This window comes from Fistularia commersonii, chromosome 25, assembly GCF_037954325.1.
Source record: "Fistularia commersonii isolate RoL2024-O1a breed Wild chromosome 25, RoL_Fcom_v1.0, whole genome shotgun sequence".
NCBI lineage: Eukaryota > Metazoa > Chordata > Actinopteri > Syngnathiformes > Fistulariidae > Fistularia > Fistularia commersonii.
Genome location: NC_141308.1, coordinates 10,004,746 through 10,023,354, shown reverse-complemented (window position 1 = coordinate 10,023,354; position 18,609 = coordinate 10,004,746). Strand labels below are relative to the sequence as shown.

General features: G+C 41.8%; 1 protein-coding gene across 1 annotated transcript; it reads right to left on the bottom strand.

Moving 5' to 3' along the window:
- Positions 1 to 144: 144 nt before the first annotated feature.
- LOC147219219 (uncharacterized) lies at positions 145 to 3,448 on the bottom strand. Its single transcript, XM_086172542.1, has 3 exons — positions 3,121 to 3,448; positions 1,898 to 2,082; positions 145 to 1,099 (listed from the first exon to the last, which is right to left on the bottom strand). The coding sequence occupies exons 1-3, from the start codon at positions 3,352 to 3,354 to the stop codon at positions 625 to 627; spliced, it is 894 nt and encodes a 297-aa protein (XP_086028668.1). The 5' UTR covers positions 3,355 to 3,448; the 3' UTR covers positions 145 to 624.
- Positions 3,449 to 18,609: the final 15,161 nt, after the last annotated feature.

Here is an 18,609-nt window from a genome sequence, read left to right as displayed (position 1 = left end):
CAGAAATGTTATTTGTGGTAATTGAGCTAAATGGAGACCAAGAACCAGATAAATAAACATTTTGCAAGTAATAAAAGAAATGAATTGCCCTATGACTCATCCATCTTGTATTATTTTGACACTTCGGAGAGGAATAAAACAAGCTTTCAGTTTTTCTATCTTGTTTATTCACAAAAAAATATACTCGGCTATATGTTAAAGTTTACATTTTAGGTAAATGCTCTACGTCATCTTGTAAATTCTCACAGGTCTAGTGTTGTTTTATCTATATAAGCTATAGATTGCAATGCTTTCAAGCAGAATGCACAATAATTAAGAACCCTTAAAAATTCTTCATTCAATAAAATGAGAAAAGGAAAGATTAGATGGTTAAAATCCTCATGTACCGATATTGCACATCTGTGATTGTTTCAATATTTAGATGGGGCTGTTGCTTCTTTTTTGCTAAGTCTTTGGAAATGGGCGCCAAATTAAAGAACATATCCAACTGTACATCTTGAAACTTACCAAGAAGTCACACAGAAACATATCAGGCTTTAAGAGTCGTGTCTCAAAATCAGCTAGTGCCAAAGTTGATGTCAAAACGTGCTGCGTTATTCGTAGATGACTTGCGGTTGATGCGGATCATAAGAATGTTACGTCGTCCTGCGACTCTACCCAGCACCACTGGGCATCATAGCCCAGCAAAACATTCTCCGTGTTGCACGAGCTGTCATTTTGCTCCGTCATAGTTTTCTGAGTTTGCTGCTTTGGCTCCGCCGACTGCACCGCAAAGTCGACGCTTTCGGCGCCCTCCATGACATCTCCCCTTGCAGCCTTGCAGGATCTGAGCAGAGCCTTTCTGATGGGGTCAGAAGCTTTGAAGTCGCCCGATGAAAGCGCATCTGGTGGCTGTGACTTGGGAAAGTTGGCACTAAACAAACCGTTGGCAGAACCAGACCAGGCCTGCACGGAACAACTGACTCCAGATTTGGAGCCGGATGACTCGGGGCTCAGCGTGTTTGAGCAGCTTCTGTTGACTGAGTGACCGGCGTCAGTGTGCGGCGTGTGATCTGCCGAGTCTTCGTCAGTCACATCCGGAGAGAACGTTGGACTTTTCCTACAAGAGCAACAGCAAGAAGATTCAGTGCCATGTGGGAGCATAAAGACCAAACGGCAAAACAGACAGCGCAAGTTCGGTAAGAGCCAGTTCGGGCAGTTGACTAAACCCACACATGACATATTCCTCGTCTTGTTTACCAAAGCTGCTGCCCGATGCGACATACGAATTTTCTTGCTTGGGTGACATTTGTGATTTCGGGCTCAAAACCACCTCAGCATCCCCCGCTTTCTTTTGGAAGAGAAGATGGATAATCGAAAATAGCTTTCTGTCTTCAGTTGCCAAGACGGCAATCGTTCACTGTGTTTGTGGGAGAGGAAAATGAAGCCCGACCGGGTGGGCCGGATTATTCAGATATAGCTTCAGGTGAGTGCCAAGTGGCAGTGTTCAATGAGCGACGCCAAGTAAATAAAACAAAGACTGGCCCTTTAAATGATCTGGAAAATACATCTGACTGTGGGACGCAGCCTGACTGGCTGACTGGTAGTCAGATCCGGATTAAGAAAACACAAGGTCAAAAAATGACTCACAAAGCCTGTATTTTCTATGTTTTAAAAATCAAATCGATGATATATTTTCGGTCAGGTTTTGAAAGCTTGGCCTGAGAACAAAACACGGGAAACATTTAAATCACATATAAATCAAATGAGGCCAATCGAACAAAGAAAAACACCTTAGTTGCATTGTGCAAAGTCAGCTCACTCTTAGCTCTTTTTGTGGATCTCTGTGTTTATTATGGGATGTGCCCATGGACATTATATTTCCGTCATGGAAACGCCACAAATCCGCGGCCCGTACCTGCAGGGGGACACCGAGGGCCCGGCCTCCTCCGCGGTCACCAGGCTGCTCACGCTTCCGGTCAGGCTGCTGCCTCTGCTGGTCAAAGCGCTCCTCTCCGCAAGCAGCCAGCGCATGGCCTCGATGCCCTCGTGCACGGTTACAAGCTGACGGAGGATCCTCACGTCCGCGCACCGCAGCCACTTCTGCAGAGGGTGAGAGGTTACACAAATATACATGTGAGGTATGTGAATACAAAGCGACAAGTGTGTATGCAGTACTTATGTGTCGGTTGTGAACAAATCGTTCAAAACTTGAGAATAATTTTACTGACTCGTGAATCGTAATTCCTTGTCTGTCTTAACTAGCTAGCTATCTGCAAATAAGAGACTAGACAACATGTCGCTGTTAGACAACTGCTATTCCAACGGAATTGGTATAAATCTTCTCCTTTTTTTGGCTGCTCACTTCTAACCATATGCTCTTTATCCTCTTCTGTCACAGCAACTAACTTCATGTTGTCTGCATCCATGAATCTTTTCTTCGATCTTCCTCTAGACCTCCCGCCCGACACTTCCAACCTCAACATCCTAATATAAATATATTAACTATCCCTGCTCTGTACATGTGCAAACCATCTCAGACTGAGCTGGTATTAATGTATTGAGTTAATCACCATATTTTCCCTGCGAAAGAGCAACAGCTTGCAGTAGCCCTTCCAAAAATGAACGAATCACTTTGTAACCCAAAGTCACCATCACCACTCTCAAAACGAACGACTCACTAGATGACTCAGTGAACGAATCACCACATAACTCATGGTAGCCCTCCCCACTCACAAAACAAACAACTCACTAAGTAACTCAGTGAACAAATCTGTCATAGGTCAGAGTCGCCGCGTTATTCAGACTTCTGACTTTGTGAATCCAAAACATTTTTTTTCTTTGCTGAGTGACTCATATAAACTCGAATCGGTAAAAAGAATCGAGTTGTAGGGGGTGGATGAGAAGCTCAGGTGAACAATTTGAGGACTAATGAATGAATACAGATGACATGGTGATTTCTTGTCTTGACGCCTTTCCAAGTGTCAACAATTAAAGTAAAACCTGAATAAAAACATAAGTTTCTGGAGACAAAATCACATAGGTTGTTTTGGAAAGACACTCATGTTGCAACCTCCCCACTCCTTCTCTCTTGCAGTCAAATATAGCAGCACTTCTGTGCAGAGAAGACAGACGTTTTACCATTTCTTGTTTCAAGTTGCTCAGTTTTTCAGAGAAGCTGTCGCCGCAGACGGAACTGCGTTCTCCTCCTCCATCTCCCCGTCGCTTCACGCCCACATCCGCGCTCCATCCGTCCTGCTTGTCCGCAGCATCATCCCTCATCCACACCAGGAGGCTCTCCGGAATTTTCCTGCCCACTTTGTTTTCCAGCTCCCTCAGATCTGGGAACGAATCGAAAAGCACCTCCTCTGCCATCCTCAAGCGGAGAGGAGCTCCGGAGCTTCAGGTCAGCCTCTTGCGCATCGCACCCCCCCCCCCCCCACTCCACCCTCCGCTCCCCGCCCCACCCGAGGGTTACATTCACGAACAGTCCACGGTGAGCCGCCGTGGCGCGCCGTGAAAACGCTGGAAGTGGAAAACAAGCGGATCTCTATTCAGACGCAGGCGTTGCTGGTACGCAGCCCGGATCGTGATGCTGGAAAGGGGGGAAACGTCCCGTTTCAATGAGCTGTCAAACAATGTGGGAAGTCACATGGGTAACCTTTGACCCCCCTCCACCCCCACCCACAACAACCATCACATCTTGATCATCACAAGTGTAAAAATGAAAAGTAACGTCATTATACAAAGTATCATATCTCCTGTTGATACATCACAAAGAACGAGGTTGTTGTTGTTGAGTTTCCATTTTTGGAATTTGCCGCATTTATGCTTGAGGACCGTTTTGGTTGAGCAGATGTTACGGTTTTATGAACGTATTGCATGAAAAGTAATGTCATCATATCTCCTGTTGATACATCATAAACAACGAGAGTGCCGTCGTTGTTGTTGTTGTGTTTCCAGTTTTGGAATTTGCCGCATTTATGCTTGAGGACCGTTTTGGTTGAGCAGATGTTCCGGTTTCATGCACGTATTGTAGCGTTTTAGTCAGGGAAAACACCTGGTTGCACGAAAACGTCCGTTTAGTAAGCAATAGCTGATGTCGGCTTCAGCCACGCCACACAAGACTCAATACAACTTACTGTTCCTGCTCAATTCCAGGTTAAAAAAAAAAAACAAATGCACCCCGAACCAAACCCAGAAAATTCCCAGCAACCCCAAAATCACACGGAAAACAAGGAATCGACGTAAACCCCGACATTCGCGACTCGCTACACTATTCTCGGACCGTGTGATCGAAAAGTGCCTCTCGGCGAAATCCAGGCCACAAAAGGCAGCTTTTTCCTCATAGTTTAAATTCGTGTTCCACAACCTGCTTCACAGCAACGCACAAAGAGAGTCACACGCTCGTGCAGTGAAGTAATAATTAGGCTAAAATAAAAGAATAAAACCAAGCAGGGGGAATTAATTTTCGCTGGTGCCGCCTCGCTCCGCTCCGGGGTTCAGGGGTCACGTCTTCAAAGTCCGTTCAGGCCCCGATCAGGGGGCTTGTCTTTGTCACAAGAGGCGGCGGTAAATCTGTGATGTAGGTGTTAGACAAAAGAATCTTTAAGTGGATTCCAGCTTTGATGGTGATTTCAGAATAAAGAGCTCAAGAGCGACAAAAGGAGTCTTCGAGAGATTTCTCTGCCGTAATATCTCAGCATAGGAGCCAAAATAAGTGTGGATATTCATCCCGATCAACTTTTTGTAAAATCTGTGAAAAAAAAAACAAAAAACAGGAGCGCATCAGACGCTTCACATGCCGTTCCGGCGTCCGAGATTGATAAGAGCTGACAGGTGCGTTGTTGAGATTGAACAGGTGGAGAAGGAATTCCTGCAGCTCGGGAACGAGCCGGGAGCGCACGAGGACAGCCGAGGTCAAAGCAGCTCAACACAAATATGTAATACATATATTTACAAATACAAGTTCACAAGTTCTTTATATAAACAGTAGCTACTGATGCCAACCACATGCATGGTGTAGTAAACTATTACTACATGTCAGTGTTTAAAGTATTGATTTTAAACTTTGCAGAAAATAAGAATTGGGGGGGAAGTAGGTCTCTTGCAGCTTTCTGTCAGATTAAACGATAAACTGAGTAAGCCGGCATCTGCGACACATGCAAATAGACCATTTATTTTGGTTAGTATGTCATCTTGCCCTACATAGATGCTTTTTTACAACCAGGGCAAAGGAGTGTTGGACTTATTACTCCAAAAAAAACCGAATGTATGATATATAATGGAATTCCTTTGGCAGAAGAAACATTTTGCAATTCCTAACACTGTTTGAGTAAAAAGGAATAGCAGAAAAATAAGATATCAATTTGTAGAATAATATAACACATGATAAAAAAGGCAGGGTCTGATGATTTTTGGTTGGCACATTGTACAATCAAGTGATGACATGATAGTTTGATTTGGAACCGCAACGTGATCACTCACATTTATTTTTGTAATTCTATTTATATTGTTATTAAGTTGTCACTATATTTCTAGTGGTGTATATTTCAACCTCACTGTTCCTCGATGTTGCCCATTGTCATCACTGTTGTTGTTGTTGTTGTTGTTTGTCGTTATTGTCTGTTGTCTATTTATTCGTGGGGATTTTTCTTGTTTTGTCTTGCTATATCTTGTGTTCTGCCTTTCTATTTCTATTTATACTCGTATTTACATTCATATTTATTTCATTTTTTTTTTCTCTAAAATTATAACTGTTACGCTGCTGTGACAAAGGAATTTCCTCCTATGGGGATCAATAAAGCTTATGTTATGTTATGTTATGTTATGTTATGTTATGTTATGTTATGTTATGTTATGTTATGTTATGTTATGTTATCTTATCTTATCTTATCTTATCTTATCTTATCTTATCTTATCTTATCTTATCTTATCTTATCTTGGAAATGTGTTATATTCCTGTGTGGCACACAAATGTAATGTGATTACTGTCCTACTTTCCTGTGTGACAACAGGTGTTGCGTTGTTAAGGAAGTGTGACAGCACGCACTCATGAAGCAACAGCCTTGTAAGAGCTGTTTTGCAAAAATGCCTCACCAGTTTGAAGAAAGAGTGGAAGTTCCATCTGGTCACTGTTGAGGGAGACAAACACTCACAGATGAGGGAGGTAACTGGTTTCCCAGTCAAGATGTGATTGGGGAGAGGGACTGTAAGTACCAGATATATCAACAAAGCTTGAGCAGAATAACATGTGCAGCAATGCCACAAATGTGCAGCAAAAAGCAGGAAATCCAGGTAGACAACTACATACAACATGACAGAAATACTGATAATGACATTTAAGAGTATCTTTTTTGATACAGATTCCTTAATTCCACTTTCCATCGCTTTTTTTTCCCAAATACTTTAAGCACTCCAGTTCATAATCATAATAATTTCAGTGATGCTTTCATGTTAGATATCCTATTATTATATCATATCGACAATTTATTGGTGATGTCTCAAGGGGGTCATTATCTTGATTTTTTTATTATTTTGTTGCTTTGCTAGTAACTTGAAGATTTTTGAATAATATCTCACTAATTTGGGGATTTGTTATTTCAGATTTTCAAGCCATTTTTGTTGAGTTTCCGGCTGTTTTACAGGTAATTAAAAGTTTACTCACAGGATTTTCCCCATGATTTTTTAAAAGCAACTAGAGTAAGTACAACACAAAGTCACAACTATTTCACAAGGACATCCGCATTTGAATATAGATCGGATGACTACCAAAATACCATTAAAAAAAAGAACACTGCTTAATTTCTGTTTGATTTTTTTTTTTTCCCGGGGCTTCAGAAAGGATAGCTTTTCTGAAAAGCTCAAGGCTTCTGTTTGTAATAAAAGTGACCCAAAAAAAAAAAAAGGGTTTAGTGGGACTCATGACTTCACACGTGAGGCCTTTATGAGCCCACTGCCTTACCTCCGCTGCAAGGCTTATCCAGTTTAGAGGGTCATTAAATGTTGAAGCTGCTCCAGAACATGAGGCTCCCAGGGGAAGAGCATGTTCATATAAAGCAGGCTCGGGCTACATTACAAAACCGCGGCTGCTTTTTTTCTTTGCATATATCAATTAGAAATCCTATTGTTATTCTGCTGATGCAAATTATGTTCCTAAAATAATCTTTTTTGGGGGGGAAAGAAAAAACCCTCACATCTCTCGAGTCCAGCTATGTTTCAAACATTGTGCTCGCAACATTGCCCCGATCTTGTGATGTTGCTTTTTTTACACTTTTCGGAATAAGAATTTTTGAAATGTTACGAGACCAAACTATTAAAATTTTAATAAATACGTGGTCATTTAAGAGAGTTGTGAGACATACTCACAGAGACATGTTTGTTTTTTAATAAACCCATGGTGAGGGGGAGAAAATGCAGACAATCTTTCAAAATAATTACAGACATGACTTGGCAAAGTTTAAATGACTGCATTGCTTCACTACAATTTTAAAGTGACTGGTCTTATTTTTCTTTTAATTTTATGAACCTGTTTTTTTAGGAGTAAGCTATTAATCCTGTTTATTATTTTTATAATTTTGGCTAGCCATGGGAGAAGTGAAGCCTTTTTGACTGACTCAGCAGAGAATATTAGCCCAAGGAATTGGGCTAATGTTAGCATTTCATTGCTAGCCTTCTGGATTTTTAATTGTCATTGAATTTTTAATTGTCATCATGCAGGCACAATGAAATTTTGCAGTGAGAGCTCCCAACTCGGACTATTTATGGGATTATATTCTGGACGATGCCGAGAAGTCAACAGTTGAAAAGTAAAGCATTTTTTTCTTGACAGCTGTTGTGTATGTGTGTGTTTTGAATCATTTATATGCTTTTTCTAAATTAAAAAAAAGGGCATGCATTAAAGGAAAGATTAAAAACATCTCTCACTATAGGTATTGCATTATTTGCATTTCAAAAATTTAACCCTATCCGGTCTCCTCTCAATGAATACCAAATGGCACAGCCATCTCCAATCCCCCTTTACTTCTTTATAAATTTTTTCCAGTAACATATGAACGCAAATTTAAAAAATATTTTCCTTTTCGCACAGTAAAATTGGGGGTTCTGCTTCAGCCCAGTAATCTGCAGCAGCCTGAACAAATAAAGCGGTACTTTTTTTCTTTTGTTATACTTATCCAAATAGACAGAAGTCATTTAAGCTGTTCCCTCTCTGAACCTTCCAGCCAAGAGTGTCCTAGTGTGGATTTTCCACTGTGGTATTATTATGCTACACGTGCGCTGTGCACACCAGGGACCGGCCGTCCACAACAGACCTCCCCGCAGAAATTAAGACGCACAAAAATACAGAGAACCACTGATGGAGAGGAAATTTAGAGCATTTCCTCCCCTTGGTTCATCTGGGCAAAATGACATCATGACGACGGGCCAGCGAGTGAGGAATCTGTTTCACCGAGACACGGAAAGATACTCCGGGGTCTCGGGCAGATTGATTTAGGTGGGATGAATGAGCGTGAAAATCGATTCTTTTGGAAGATCCGGTCGCGTTGAAGGACAATAATGAGACTTCAGCCCGGTTATTGAACTGTTAGCTGTGGGGCTAACATGACACAGACCACAACGGAGTCATTTGTGTCTCCCTTCTGCTAAATCTGTCACCATATGAGACATCTTTCCCAGCTTTTTTTTGTTTTTCTTTATGCGGATTTAATCATTTGAGGCCGGATAATTATTTCCCTTTTTTTTAAGTTAAACCACATTAATGTCATTGTTAAATTCATAGACAGAGAAAATGTAAATAAAAAAAAATCTGTTAAAAATGGATTGAAATGTAGTCACATTTATATAATGTTTTGGTTTTCCAAAATTTCCAATAAATCTTTTTGCAAATCTAACCAGGTATTGTCTGGTGGTAATTAATTTCTCTCAGGGCAGACCTGGACGTTTCTCGGCCCGAGGGCATGAGGTCAATCAGAATATGAATGAAAATAACATTTATTCTGTTCACGTTATACAAGCGTGTTGCTTTTTTGTTCTTGGTGATGGGACCCTCCAACACCGTTCAATCTTATAATATCCCCTCGTGTAAAAATGAATTGTCTCGGATGAGGATGAATGCGGTTTGGAAATTCATTGCTAGGTGTCGTTCGATCTTTCAGACCTGTGGGCCCCGAATCTCAAAATAAAGGCTTCAATCCCACTGAACTTGGAGATGATTTATACGTAATCAACATTTATAAGTGATAAGACCTTATGTTCCCGGCAGAGAGCTGCGTTCCTCTAATACAAACCTACTGGCAGTACCTTTTGCTCGCTCTAAGTGATCTCAGGCAAAACTGCTCTCAGTTCTACTACCTCAGTGGTGGAAGAAACTTCCGGAAGCAACAAGACTAGCATCATCTCTCTCAACCTTCAAGAAACAGGTAAAAACTTTTCTCTTTCAGGACTATTTACTGCGCTGATGCTTGAGCTGCCCCAGATCAGGTTAGGCACCAAGTTAGGTTGTACAGTGTGTGTGTGTGTGTGTGTGTGCGTTTGTGTACGTCTTTGTCAAAAAAAACAACAAAAAAAACTCACTAAGCTTACTGCTCTGTATATTTCCTGTGCATCTTGTATTTGCAAGTGTTATTTGCAGTCCTTATGTCCTCTATTGTAAGTCGCTTTGGATAAAAGCGTCTGCCAAGTGTAATGTGATGTCATGTAATGTAATGTAATAAGTGGATCAACATACAACCACAACACTTACCAAGTAGAATTGTCACAAAATTCATTTTTATCTCAAAAAGGGTTAAAATAAGTGTCTTAATGCTCTTGTATTTCATTGTAACGGGCAGGCCTGTGGAAAAAACATGTAATCTTGAATTTACCTCCACTTCAATGAAATCTTATGTGTCATTTATGATGAAAAAAAAAAGCTTTTGTGGAGGGAAAAATATCATCAAGCCTCTTAACTCAGGCTTGTGATCCTTTGGGCAGTCTTGAATATCATTTTGGGGAAACTTTGCTTTGAGATGCTAAGGATTTTTAATGTATCATCCATTCCGGTAAAATAACCTGAGGAATGAATATTCCCATCACATCATCTGACCGGGTCTCAGTTGCAGGACCTCGTGTGTCTCTGTGGGAGAGGGGACATCTGCTTGGCCTGCAACTCTGACTTTTGGAATTAATTTACAGCTGTGACGTGATTCCCATCTGAGTAGATGCACGTCTGTCCAGAATAAAAATAAATGTATGTGCTTCAAAAATGACCGCTAGGTGGCGCGGCATGTCACTCAGGCGGTAGATGACGCTTTCTTGGTTCAACCGCCAAGCTTGACTTTTTTTTTACCTTTGGGATTTACATTCGTTTGTTCTGTTTTTCTACGAGCAGAGTTCAAGTTTCTCCACCGGGGATGTCAACCTCCGAACACCAGCGCAAACTGAGCCTAAGTCAACAGTCGCCCAAGCCAGGAATCGATATGTTGCGGACAACTTGGGGCTCTCGACCATTAAATCTCGGTATTTTTGACAAATTTACTTCAACCGCTACAAACAGGTTTCGTGACTTAATCGGAGAGAGGCAAAATAGTGGCAGCAAATTTGTCAAGGCTGACAGAACGTTGTTGTAATTTCCTGAATGAAAAAGCAATCGGGAAGTCGGTTGAGGAGCGCATAAAAAAATTTCTAAATTGCTGCAACCTGGTGGTGGCGGCGTGGGTGGGGAGTTTGTGTGTGTGTGTGTGTGTGTGTGTGTGTGTGTGTGTGGGGATGACCCAGAGGTCAGCATTACATGAGGTAGAGGGTAATCATAAAATTTCTAAACACAGAAAGAATTATGTTTTTTTTACAAGTCAAGGCCTGTGACTTCCATTTTTTAGGGAAATCATAAACTTGAACAAACAGTCAACGAAACAGTAACATATGTGTCTGTCATTGAAAGCTGTCATTATGAGCAGATAAGATTTTACTGCATCTGTCAGTGCAATTACGTGTGATTTACCGTGAATCATAAAGGGGAGGTGTGGGCAATTAGGGCAGTTCTGAATATTTTCCACCTGATTTGTGGGAAGAGGAACAAGCTCTAAACCATATCAGTGATTTTTTTTTTTTTTTTTGCATTTTTAACGCACGGTGAAAACGAGGTATTTGAACATGCTGCTGCCCAATTCCCCGGTGAATAAGCCAGAAGTACATGTTGCAGTGTTTACATCCACTGATCTTTTCGGTGGAAAAACTGCATTGTAAATGAGGCCACTGGAACAGGAAATCCTGGAGGTTCACATGGTCTGTGGAGGGGCATTGAGTGGAAACTGAGCCTATCGGGGAGGCCGGTGACCCCTGGTTTTAATGTGCAATCTGGCCAAAAAAACGTTTTGCGCAAGTTCCCAAGGAAAATAAGCTCTCAAGTGTGCGAATCGTCACCTGTCAAATGTGCAGAGTGCAACAAATCTCATGACCAGCTTGGAACCCTGGCAAAAGCACAGCGCAGAACTGACTACACATGCTACCAGATGACTTTTAAATCTATAACTGACATATTTAAGAATGATGTAAAAGGTTCGAGCAAGGAGAGAAACTGTTATTTAATAGCTTGACTTGCACATGAATACTTACTAAAGAGATCAGGCTGTTCTGCGGATCTGTTTCCGTTTAGGAACCTACAGAGAGATTAAATGAGAGTGAAAAATAATGGATCTCATATGTATGGCACGGCCCATTTTATATCCCCGTAATTGTTTTGTGTTTACTCAAACCATGATATAAAGAAAAGATCATAGAGCCGAGAGGATAAAAATAAACACATTCTTTAGTGTTTGTGAGAAGCATACAATGATGTTTCATGAATCATCCTCAGATGCTTGCAAAAGCAAAGATCGACTCCTAAAGCGCCCGCTGCAATTTCAGATTGAAAGCTCTGCACGCTCAAAGTCAAGCTCTTTTTCCGAGAGTCACCTGAAATGAGTCCACTCTGCAACCGGGGGTCATCAATACATTCCTGGCACATCAATCTTTGTTGTTAAAACAGATGACAGAGGCACCAAAGAGCTTGTGCGATGCTTGATCGAATGCTTGATAGGAAAACCCGGAGGAGCCGGTGCCAGAGGCTGCAGGGGCTGGTAGATGTTAAGCACATTAACATTCCTGAATAAATAACTCCAGGTAATGTTATTGCGGAGACATTTAACAGGGGTTTCCTGCCAGTGCCGAGCGGACAGGCGTCACTTTGGCATTTCCACCATTTTGGAGGAGCAGGAAAACCCTGGAGCAACAGCGAGAGAACTTAAATGTACTATGTTCCATATCCTGCATCTCTATATATATATCTATATATCTCTCTTTATAAATATATATATATAGGTATACATACATACTTGATGTGCTTTATACTCCATGATGGATAACACAGGGTTAAGAGGAACTGTGGTATCTGCAAATAAAAGAAATAGGACATTGATGGAGAGTGGAAAATTAATAAAAACATAAGTAAAGGCTGATGCAAATACTTATTTGATCATTTGTACACATATCAATGCATTTACACGTATAATGCTGCTCAGATGCTTGTCTTCAAACACACCTGATTTGGCAGTAAAGAAAGCCCGATTTAAACGCATATCTGAAGAGAAATCAATAACTTCTTTGGAATAAAAAGGGAAAATATAGCCCCACATGCAATAACTCCTGCCTGGTGAAAGAAGCCATAAAGAACTTTCATTACACAGTAATTTCAGCAGCCCCTGAGGAGAAGAGTCATACATTACATTTCCTATGAGCAACGCTGCCTCCTGTAGTCCATTTCCAGCTTATTTGCGAGCTCAACTTCTTTCCCACCACTGATGAGATTTTAAGTCATTTATGACACAAATGTTCCCGCTTATCAGGATTTACCGCAATCTGCGTTACATTTGTGCTCCAAATTATATGAAAAACAGTAGGTAATAAATTAACAAACTCTTAAGCAATTAATGACATCAAATTGTGAAGTTACTGGAAAAGTTATAGGCATGTCATTTTGGTACTTTCCTTAATAGCGCAACCGAAGCTGCATGATGGGATTCACAGTGTTTGCCTCACATGTGTTTGCAATAGTGGACTCTCAGGAGAGTCTGCAGGGGAGAGAGGGTCAGGTTAAGTACAGTGAAGAAATGGCCAGAAAGCACCTGACAACAGTTTCCTTAGCTGCAATTCTCAGTCATAACAAAGGTCATATTTTGCCAGATTGGGTATAAAAAAAAAAAAAAAATGTAAATGTCAAATAGGTCAGATGTGTTTCTTCACTATGTTTACACTGTGTTGTGAAATGTTGGCGATGCCGGCGTGTTCCTGTCGGTCCTTGTGGGCCTTTCACAGCACTGACTTGCTGGAAAGCTTTTCTTCCATTAAAAAAATAGCTTAAATTTTTAGGGCTTCCTCAAAGTAACCCTCAACAGATTAAATAGCCGGCAAGTGTAGCTAAACCAGAAGAAGATTATCCAAACAAATTTATTTTTGTAAATACATTTTTTTTGCCCTTTAAATTTGCAATTTATAGGGCATTATTTATCTCAAAATACATCAGATATACTAGAAGATATCCTCGATTGTAAAAAAAACTTGTAAAAATTGTAAAAAAAAACGTGTAAAAATTGTTAAAAAAACTTGTAAAAAAATGAAAAAAAACTTGGAAAAAAATGTAAAAAAAAATTGGAAAAACATGTAAAAAAAACTGAGAAGCACAAAATTCAGGAGGGAATGGAGGGAATTTGAGCCTCCATATTTTTAGCTACGTTAATATATTATTAATATATCAGCTACCATTCGTAGACAAGTTCATCTGTCACCACTTTTCAATTTTCCTTTAAAAAATTACTTGTCTCATATTTCATTGTTTGAATTGGCAATAAATAATACATATAAATAATGAATACATTTAAATAATGAATAAATAGACCGGTTAGCTTAGCTAGCTATACTCAAGGCGTATCAGGGAGCGTCGGCTCCTCCACATTCGGTTTGCGAACGCTTCACTCCTGCTTGGATAAAAGCACCTCCTGATTATAATATATCGTTCTAAATACATTCTTCTCAGAAATATTTTCAGGCAAAAATATGTTTTTTGACTCCTGGAAGGCGTGGGGGGACAAGCCATGCTATACCTGTTGACTTTTGTTTTGTTTTGTTTTGTTTTGTTTTGTTTTGTTTTGTTTTGTTTTGTTTTGTTTTGTTTTGTTTTGTTTTGTTTTGTTTTGCACTGATTAGCTGCTAGGCTATGCACCTGCATGTACTCTTTACAGCATTAAGACAATTTCAAACAAAAAACCCATACAACTTACCACTAATGAGAGTTAAAACTGTGACAATGGGCATTTATACATTCATTTATTCAAGTCAAATAAAACTCAAAGCCAATTATTCTCTCGCTTTCCATTTGACCTTTGAAATCCCACTAACCACTAAAGGATAGCAATACTTCTCTGATAAAATGGGAACGAATCCCATGTTTACTGTGTCTATTCATTCAGTTGGAATTACATTTTCTTGCACATCATTCGTTTTTCGCAGCTCATTTTGAACCCTCAACATCTCAAACGGATACGTCTCCCTCCAAATTATGTAAGCTATCAACACCGCTTTATTAATTACAATGATTCTCTTGATTTAATAATACACATGTTTTTTACAAACCCATATTTGCTCGTGCCGGGCAGTTATTAAATTTCTAATTTTTCTCTATAATTATCATTAACCGGTCTCTCCACCGGCTAACTAGTGGATCCAGTTGGAATGCTTCATAGCAACCCCCCCCCCCCTTTCTCCCCATCTGCAATTTAATAGCTGCGCCACAACTCTGAGAGGCAGTTATTGCCAAATCCTCAGGCTTCTCTCCCCCTCAATTTCTCCGTGCATGCTGTGGCCTTAAAAAAAAAAAAAAAGCTTGGGATGGAGGCACTGGGAGATTCTTCTGGATTAGCCCAAAGGTCTGATAAAGTGCAGCTCGGAGCTTACGAAATGGGAGCCGAGCCCCAATGAATCACACATGCCTAATGTGAGAGGTCAGAGATGAGGGAGCACCGTAGCTCAAGACACGTTCATGATTACGTGAAATACAGCTACGCTTGATTGGGTGATTTTTCTCTTCGGGATTTTTGATGGTGTTTTTTTTTTGTTTTTTTGTGTAAGCGAGCTTCCCGGAGAGACGTGCAGTCGCTGCCCGAAAGGTCACGGGCGAACGCCTGTCGAGTGACGTCGGACAGAAAAAGCGAACAACAATCAAAAGCATCTGGCCGGGATCCAAAGGAAATAGGTCTCGGTTTGACCGAGTGCGGCACCTGAGATTGAAAGTAAATCACAAGGGGGAAGTTATACCCGGTCCTCCTCGCCATTCTTTTACTCCATTTTTCTGAAATGTCTCATGTTTCCGTCTCTGCTGTTTCTCCAGTCGCTGGCAGAAAACATGCGAGGCCCCCGCGGAGGGGGCTTTTTATGGTTTTACTCAACACATCGCCCGATTTCCCAAACATTTGACTCACGCGTCGAATCTTATCATTTCAAGGTCGGGAGGAAACGAACTCTGTATTTAGATGCCGACACGATAGCTTCGGCATCCGCCCCCTCGTCTAAGATAGGGGGTTAAAAATGTAGGGTTGGATGATAACGGCGGTGACATGTTGCCTTATTGTCAGCGGACGAATCGGCGATCCAGGTGAGCATATGGAGAGCATCAGAGCGTGCTGCTTGCGATGTTTGATGAAGTCAATGTTTGTGTTCTGACAGCGGTATATTCCTCTTGGCCCCTTTCCCATGGGGCTCCTTCAGGCACATATGGAGGTAATTTGTTCAAAATTCTTCGGCAGAGAAAGAAATAAGAGGAGGAAAATGGCCTTGGGATTTTGGAGTTGGAAATCATTTTAATAGGGCGGGGCTGTCGATGTTTAGGGGTACCAGAATAAGGGGGGGGGGTTATGTGAGATTTTGCTTTGGAAGAGCTTTAAGTGAACTATAACTAGGGATTTTACGGATGTTGCCATGTGATCGGAGCATCAAACCGAAAATGAGTCGAAATGCCAAAATGCCCGGAGGCTCCAAACACTGAAAGTGGATGGAAGCACAACGTGGGAGCGTCTCTGTCGCTCTCAATGATTTCAGCCATAGGGTTTTCAATACAAAAGAGCAATCCCTGAGCTTAAAGGAAAAAATGTTGACCCGAGATGCTCTCCGGACAAAAGCTTTGAGTTTATTAGGTAAGGATAAGGAAGCTGCAAGGAAGTCACCGCAAACAGGAGAGCAGGGAAAGCTTTCAAATTTTAGGAAGGATTTTCCTCTAAGAACATGACTGCGCTCTGCAAATAGCATAGCTTAAATGCATGTGATGAAATATTTTCAAGTTTAAAGTTAAGCTGAATGGAGGCTCAGCAAAGTCCAAGGGTTTAACCTTCGAGGGGGAACCATGAGGAAGCGATATGAAATCGAGAGATAATTTATATTGAGTAGCAAGAAGGTGCGGACAAGGTGACTCACAGGGACTGGAGTATCAATCCCACACTTTATGGCAAAACATAAAGTTTTCCTTAACCTCACCAATTACTTTTGCCTTCTGATTCTTAAAAAACAATGTGTGTCGCACAGAAGAGATGGTACCAAAGATCAACAGGCAAAAAACCCTTGGACTTGGACAACAGAAATGACTGATATTGTTTACATATTTAAGTTTACGTAATAGATTTAGGAAAGTCTACAGTGGACAAAGGAGACAAATAAGACGCCCAGAAAGAAAAATCACAGGTGGTCATTTGCCACCGGGTGACGTCTTCATTGTTTAGGATTTTTACAAGCATTGAAAGTCCGTCCGGGAGAAGGGGATGGTTATCGTTGAGTACAAAAAAAACCTGACCTCCACGTCCAAACATGTCAAATTCCAGAGAATTAGCTCTTGGATGTTGATTTTAGGGTTGGAAATTCTCCAGAAAGAGGTCAAATTGTCAACAAATTGTTCCGCCTTTACCGCTCGAACGCTAATCACGCTTTACGCTTTGTGTACATTTGGCCGGTTGAGGTGGAGTAGATGTTTGAAAAGGGTAAAACGTTGTCCGGTGGGAGAGTTGACATGGAAAAGACGCCTCGGCCGTTCGAGCCTGATCGAGATCGGCTCGGTCGCGGTCGCCTCCGTCGATATACGCTCTCAACCGCCGCCAAATATAGACGGTGTCTCGAAATTCGGGGGAGACGTTCATTTCCCGAACGTAAGCCTCGGGCCTTTTTCCCTTTTTTATCGTCAACATATAAAATTATTACAAAACTGCGAATGCATGTGACCTCAATTTCGGCGAGCACCTAATGTCGACCGACAAGCTGACATTTGCCAAGTGTGGCGGTGTTACTCATTACTGCTTCTCCTCCACAGATTTTTACGAAACCAGCATCGGCCTCGCTTAAACGCGTTGCCTTGAGGCACCTGTTTATATGGGCTGCCAGACAACGAGGCTGCAGCCTTCCCTCTCCGGCGGAACCCCTCCGAGCGCGAGTCACCGCAGCCCCCAATCCATATCAGCTGTAAAGGAGGTCACGATGGCAGAAGTTTGGCCTCCTACTTGATGTTTACATTCCCCTGACACAAGGGAGGATGGATGGAGAAGGAGGGAAATGGAGACAAAGAGGGAGAGAATTACTTACAGCTGCAGCGTTGCAACTCAAAGCCCTCCGTGACCGAAGGCTTCTGGGCACAAACACAGCACTTGTGGCTATTTTTGGGGGGGGGATTGTCACGAGGGGCCCCGGTTTTCATGTATTGTTGCGAGTGCAAGAGCGAGGGCGAGATAAGAGTCGCTGAAGGTCTCCCGTCTTCACCTCCCTTTTGTTTTAATCCTCTTAAATGAATCGTTAAAGGGGTTAAATGCTCTAAAATAAGGCTAATGTTGAGAGATTAAAGATGCGGCGCTTTTCCCGTGCATTTGCAAGCGGTTCGGTCTGATAGCGGCCGTCATGCGCCGCCACGAGCCAAGTCAAGAAAAGCTTTTGGAAAGTCCAAGAATTTGGCGCGGTTCAAAAGCCCAGGTCCCTCGGGGAGCCGGGCAGCCTTCATCGCGGCGTTCTATGAATAAGAAAAACAGGCCCGGCGGGGCCGTAATGAGGTCACTTATCAGTGAGGGCATTCGGTGGGTGTGCCCCGCTTCCTCGAGGCGACCATTCATCTGTCAGGGAGCAAAAAAATGACCTCAGCGGCGTCTGCTAATAATGTCACGTGGCGTCGGAGCTCACGACAGCCGTGGCTCGGACCGAAGGAGCAGACGGTCCGGCTTTCAAACTTTCTCGAAGATCGAAACGGGTCACGCTTTTTAATCGAGTTTCCCTGCGAAATGTTTTGCAGCCGGAGCGAGTTTTTCCAAAAAAAAACTATAAAAAAAAAATAAAATCCCGCTGTTTTCCCATTAGCCATTGCAAAACAACAAACTGCACGGATTGTAAGGAGGCAACTCTTCAAGTGAACAAACAGCCTAATGCGTTTGGCTGTGGAGAGAATGCAGTTGTTTAATGCGTAACAGTCGCGGCAGACAACAATCTCACTTTGTGTCGGAGCCCAGGGGGTCGGGATCGGGGGGCGGGGGGAAAAAAAAAAGAAAGGATAGGGCATCGCTTCAGAGGAACCGCAACAGTGTTGTCGAGTTCACGAAAAGA

Coding starts and splice junctions, on each gene's coding strand:
- LOC147219219 (XM_086172542.1), bottom strand. CDS start 3,354: ATGGCAGAGGAGGTGCTTTTCGATTCGTTCCCAGATCTGAGGGAGCTG. Junction 2,083..3,120: donor GCAACTTGAAACAAGAAATG/GTAAAACGTCTG, acceptor CACCCTCTGCAG/AAGTGGCTGCGGTGCGCGGA. Junction 1,100..1,897: donor CCCTCGGTGTCCCCCTGCAG/GTACGGGCCGCG, acceptor TTGCTCTTGTAG/GAAAAGTCCAACGTTCTCTC.